Source organism: Cucumis melo, chromosome 1 (assembly GCF_025177605.1).
Source record: "Cucumis melo cultivar AY chromosome 1, USDA_Cmelo_AY_1.0, whole genome shotgun sequence".
Taxonomy (NCBI): Eukaryota; Viridiplantae; Streptophyta; class Magnoliopsida; order Cucurbitales; family Cucurbitaceae; genus Cucumis; species Cucumis melo.
In genome coordinates this window covers 23,210,740-23,215,817 of record NC_066857.1, presented here as the reverse complement: position 1 = coordinate 23,215,817, position 5,078 = coordinate 23,210,740, and the positions used below count along the sequence as shown (strand labels likewise).

General features: G+C 33.0%; 1 protein-coding gene across 2 annotated transcripts; it reads left to right on the top strand.

The window, feature by feature from the left end:
- The first annotated feature begins 404 nt into the window (after nt 1–404).
- Nucleotides 405–3,481, top strand: LOC103489731 (protein FAR1-RELATED SEQUENCE 5). 2 transcript variants are annotated; one of them, XM_008449014.3, is made up of 3 exons: nt 405–687; nt 838–1,304; nt 3,197–3,481. In XM_008449014.3, coding segments are annotated over exons 1-3 (669 nt in total). In that variant the 5' UTR covers nt 405–686; the 3' UTR covers nt 3,398–3,481. The 2 variants fall into 2 exon arrangements, with proteins under 2 accessions (XP_008447236.1, XP_008447237.1); XM_008449015.3 differs by having other exon boundaries at nt 810–1,304.
- Nucleotides 3,482–5,078: the final 1,597 nt, after the last annotated feature.

Genomic DNA, 5,078 nt, shown 5'->3' with positions numbered 1-5,078 from the left:
AAATCTATTTTACGAAAAGATTTAACATAAATTCAAAATTAATTTTGAAGAACCAAATTTGAATATAAATTTTAAGAATATAAATTTTAAGAAGATAATTTGCGTTATAAAAAAAATAATATTACCATAAAAAAGAAAAAAAATAAGCTTATATAATAGAATGATAAATGCATTTAGCATGTAATAGTTAAAATCATTCAAAAATTTATAGAATCTTTTCAAAATTTTGTATTTTTATAAAATTAACAAAACTTATAACTTTCTTTTGAGAATCATTACAAAGAAAAACACAGAGTATGGAATAATGAAAATGAATAATGAGTAATTAAACTTTATTCTTAGATTGAAGGGCTCAACAACCGAGCACACAATCCATACATATATATATAAGAAAAATTAAGCTGTAAAGGTGGGCATATGATATTGGAGCCTCAAATTTGGGTGAGCACCACAAATCTCTCGATTTTCTCAAGTTTTCGGTTTAGTCCAAACACAGTAAACCCCCACAGTCATATCCAAAGATCTCCATTTCCAACGACTAAAACCTTCTCGATTCACACTTCACTGTACAACTACCGCAAAACACCAAAGAAATGAGATTGGATCTCCAAGAATTCTCGGCGTTGAATGCAATTCCAATAATCAAGGAAAACTGAATCCCATCTTCCTGTATTGGGAGAAATCAAAGTGAGTTTCTCGATTTCGCATTCATTGGCATTTTTCTTATCACAATCGCCCTCTATTTCTTCTATTCTCGCTTCAATTATTCAAACCAGTATCTATTTCCATCCCATATTTGACGATTTCAGAACAATTCGGCTTTTTTTTCCCTGTTAGTGGATGGAATCCCCACTGTAGTTGATGTTGTAGAAGATCCTAGCGGGAAGGATTTTGCTAGAGTAGTTACTGAAGCAGAGGCAATAACGAGTAATCTTTCAGATACAGAGCCATTTGTTGGTATGGAGTTTGAATCTGAGGAGTCTGTCAAGGTTTTCTACGATGCTTATGCTTCACGCCTTGGTTTTATTATGCGCGTTGATGCATTTCGTAGATCGATGCGTGATGGTGCGGTTGTTTGGCGGCGACTTGTTTGTAATAAAGAAGGGTTTCGCAAGTTTAAGCCGAAAAGAAGTGAAAATAGGAAGCCTCGAGCTGTAACGAGAGAAGGGTGTAAGGCAATGGTTGTTGTAAAGAAAGAAAAAACTGGAAAATGGGTTGTTACGAAATTTGTCAAGGATCATAATCATCCATTGATTGTTACTCCGGCCAGTGCTCGTCGAAATGTTCTTCTTTCCCACACACGGGTAAGGGTTAATTTGATTCACTTTGTGTCCATTTATGCTGAGATTATGTGTTTTTCTAGTTTCTTCTTTGCTCTTAAGTTTCACTTTCCGTACCTCTGTTCTGGAATAATATTTGTTGTAGCCTTTACCTTTGCCCTTAGCAATAGAAACGGTTTGATAGAACTTAGAAGGAAAGGACTTCTAACTTCTAAGGCAGGCACCCATTAATATTGAATATTGTAAAACAAATCTTTTCACCTCTCTGATGAAGCTTCAGAGAGTGTTCTGGCTGATATCTGCCTTTAAAACTTCCATTCCACCCCTTTTCTTAATCCAAAAACCTGAACATTGAAGCATGAGAACGTGAGGGGAATTCAAAGCATATCAATTAGATGCTTGTGTTGGGTGAAGGAAGAATGTCACCGGTATTCATCAGATGTGCATTTTTGGTATGTAGTGAGGGAATTGTTGGACCTTGGAATTCAGGTGCCAAATAAGTGTTGAGTTTTGTTGGTTCAATTTGGTGGATTAGAAGGTGAAGATATTTAAGGATTGGATGAATTAGGGACGAGTTTCTTTGAAATTCATAAAATTTGGATGATGTATCCAAAAGTGTGAGGTCATATTATTTGTATTTTGAAGTAAGGCTGGGTGTTTGGAGATACACAATCTGGGTTCATCTTTACCAATCACAGTTGCACAATCAAATTTTAGAGTATATGTTTATAAGCTTCTTTTACTCATCATTATTGATGTTAGGCAAATCTATCAGAGCCCTTTACGTACCCTGTTGTTCAAGAAACAACCTCTTTTCTAAGTGTGATATACTTAGCTTTCCAAGTCATTCACTTCGAAAAGAGCAAATAGGTGTACCATTTTATTTGTTGAATTTTTCAGGTTTTCTTTTGTTATGATCAGACAATCCACATAGATTAATTGAGCTTTCATAAATGCATTAGAATCCAGAGGCACTGTATAGCCACTCCAGACTAGAAAATGTCAGTTTTAATGCACCAATCTTATAGTGCTTGTTTATGGCCATACTTCTGGTTTTTAGTGTCGAACTTCTTGATTTCTCAAACAACTCGGAGGTCTTGCAGCTCATTTAGATAGGGAAAAAGCCAAACAAAACTACCTAATGAGTTTCAATCTAAGCAAAGCTAGTACCTATTAGGCTATTAGATTCCTTTAGGCTGGAGGTTGGAGGTTCAATCTCCAACACATGCCCCATGTGTCGTAATGGGCAAAAAGATGCCCATTTTTGTTGGGAGGGTCAAACGAAATGCATTCAAGCCAGATGGGTAAGAAAAGCTACATGAAAAAAGCATAAATTATAAGAAAGACCTTGAACCTTGTTTTTTGTTTCAAAAATATCCCTATCCTTTCAAAAGTTGCAATATTACCTTTGACCTTTCGTAAATATTTTAAAACTAATTTTTGTAGTAAAAACAACTTTATACTGTCAAATGAAAAGTCGACGTACCTATATATGTCGTTCTTTCATACTTACTCTAGACAAACATCCTAGTCACACACACTGTTGCAGTTAGAATGTATATGCAGTTAATGCCATGTCAATTTTCTTTTCTACATTCTAATCTTCAGGGTAGTTTCATAACCTTTATAAAAGGTCAATGGTAATGCAACTTTTGAAAGGATGGGGGTAGTTTTTTAAAAGATGACGAAGTTTAGGGTATTTTTATAAATGTAGCCTTAAAAAACACGTTCGTGCCAAGCGTTCCAATTGGGCAGCTTTAGACTTTAGAGCATGTTTCTTTCCCTTATGCAAGTCAGAACGACTATATTTATGCTATACACTACCTCCTCCAGCAGAACACATTTCTTAAATATTATGAGCACCTTTTTTTACGTCATTTGTATATATGTTTCATTTTCTGTTGCTATTATTTCAGGATGAGAAAGATGCAAAAATTCGAGAACTAACTGCCGAATTACAGCAAGAACGAAAGCGGTGTGCAGCATATCAAGAACAGCTTGCCATGATTTTAAGAGACATGGAGGAACACTCAAATCATCTAGCAAGAAACATAGATAACATTATTCAAAGTGTGAGAGATATTGAATCAAAAAACAATGCATTTTCAAATAGCTAACAACAGAATCCTAAAGAAAATATATTTTTATATATCTGTTTATAGTTTATAGTTCAGAGTACAGACTTACGTTACATTTGTTCATTGGTTCTTCCCTTTTCCCTCTCATTGGTTTGTGATTTGTATGGCTAAGTTTAATGATCTGATATGAAAATATTATAATTTGGATCAGGAAAATTAACGTACAATGGGCGTTTGGGAGAAAGGTTGAGTTATGATAAACCTAATTTTATCGTAACATGTGTTTGAGGGAAAAGTTTAAAAATGTAATTTTTTTGATAAGATGTGTTTGAAGGAAGAGTTTAAAAAGGTAGTTTCATGAGAGTTAAAGTGATAGGATTATGAGGAGTTGAAAAAGGTTTAAGAAGAAGGAGAGGGATGGAGGAGGAGTTATTATAAACCTAAAATAAGTGTTATGATAACCTTTTTCTAAATAAGGGTATAACCTAACCCAATAGTGATAATTCTTGGCCAAATGGTTTCCAACCGTTTGTAACCTCTCTACCAAAAAAAGTTGAACTAGTTCTCCTTCCATCTCCAAAGGTTAAAGGAAAAGAAATGCGTTTATTTATTTTATTTTATTTTTAATTTTTGAAAGTTCAAGAAGCTATTAGATTTTTTTGGCAAAAAAATGTTCCTAAATCGTACAAAATGACTGAAGAAAAAACTATGACAGCTCTCTTTCTAAAATCTTGTTTGTTATCGACTTCTTCTACATGTGAAATTTCACTTTTACTCTCAATGTTGAATGCTTCTTCTCTCCTTTGTTTCTTTTCTCTCTTTTGCTCTCTTCATTTTCAATATCAAAAAGAAAAAAAAAGGTTCAACACAACACCACTTCGTCCTCAATTTTAAATGAACCATTTATCATCTCTCCTATGGTTTCTCCATTACATACCAAAAATGATGTAAGTTTAAACTCAATAAGGTCATTTGAAAATAAATATACTTTAACATTTTGCTCAATTTATAAACATAATTGGAAAGAACATGAGAAATTTAATAAAAATAGAGTTGTATTGATTAAAGAGACAACTAGAGATGTACATTTAACTTGTGAGATTCGTGGGATTGGGGTTTGCAAACCTACCCCAAACAAGGTTGAAAATGTTCGAATACACGAAGTGAGGATTATATTTTTTCCGTTGACATTTCGGAGTCGAGAACGGAGAATACACTCCCCGACCTACCCCGAAAGAAAAAAAAAATGTGTATGTATATGTGCGTGTTTATATATATAAATATATATATATATATATATATATATATATGTTTGTTTGTTTAAAAATATGTATATATATTCATCGTGGGAAAATTCTTTGGGGTGGGGAATTGTAACGCCCCAAAATTTGAAATTTAATTTATTATCTTAAGTGTAGTTATTTTAATTTTGGATGTTTTGAATTAAGTGATTTATGAACATTTGATTTTATTAGACATCAAGAAAATATCTAATAGTGATATTTATTTGGGAAAAAGATTGAGGTGATTGGTTGATTTTGATTTTTATAATGGAGATTGTTGGGATTAAATAAGAAAGAGATTAAGTGGATTTAATTGATTAAATTAGGGAAAGAGAAAAGAAGAATATTAATAAGCATATTATTATTATTATTTTTCTCTTTAAAAGGACCATTGGGACCCGTGCAAACCACCATCCCCTTCATTGAGAAAGGAAAGA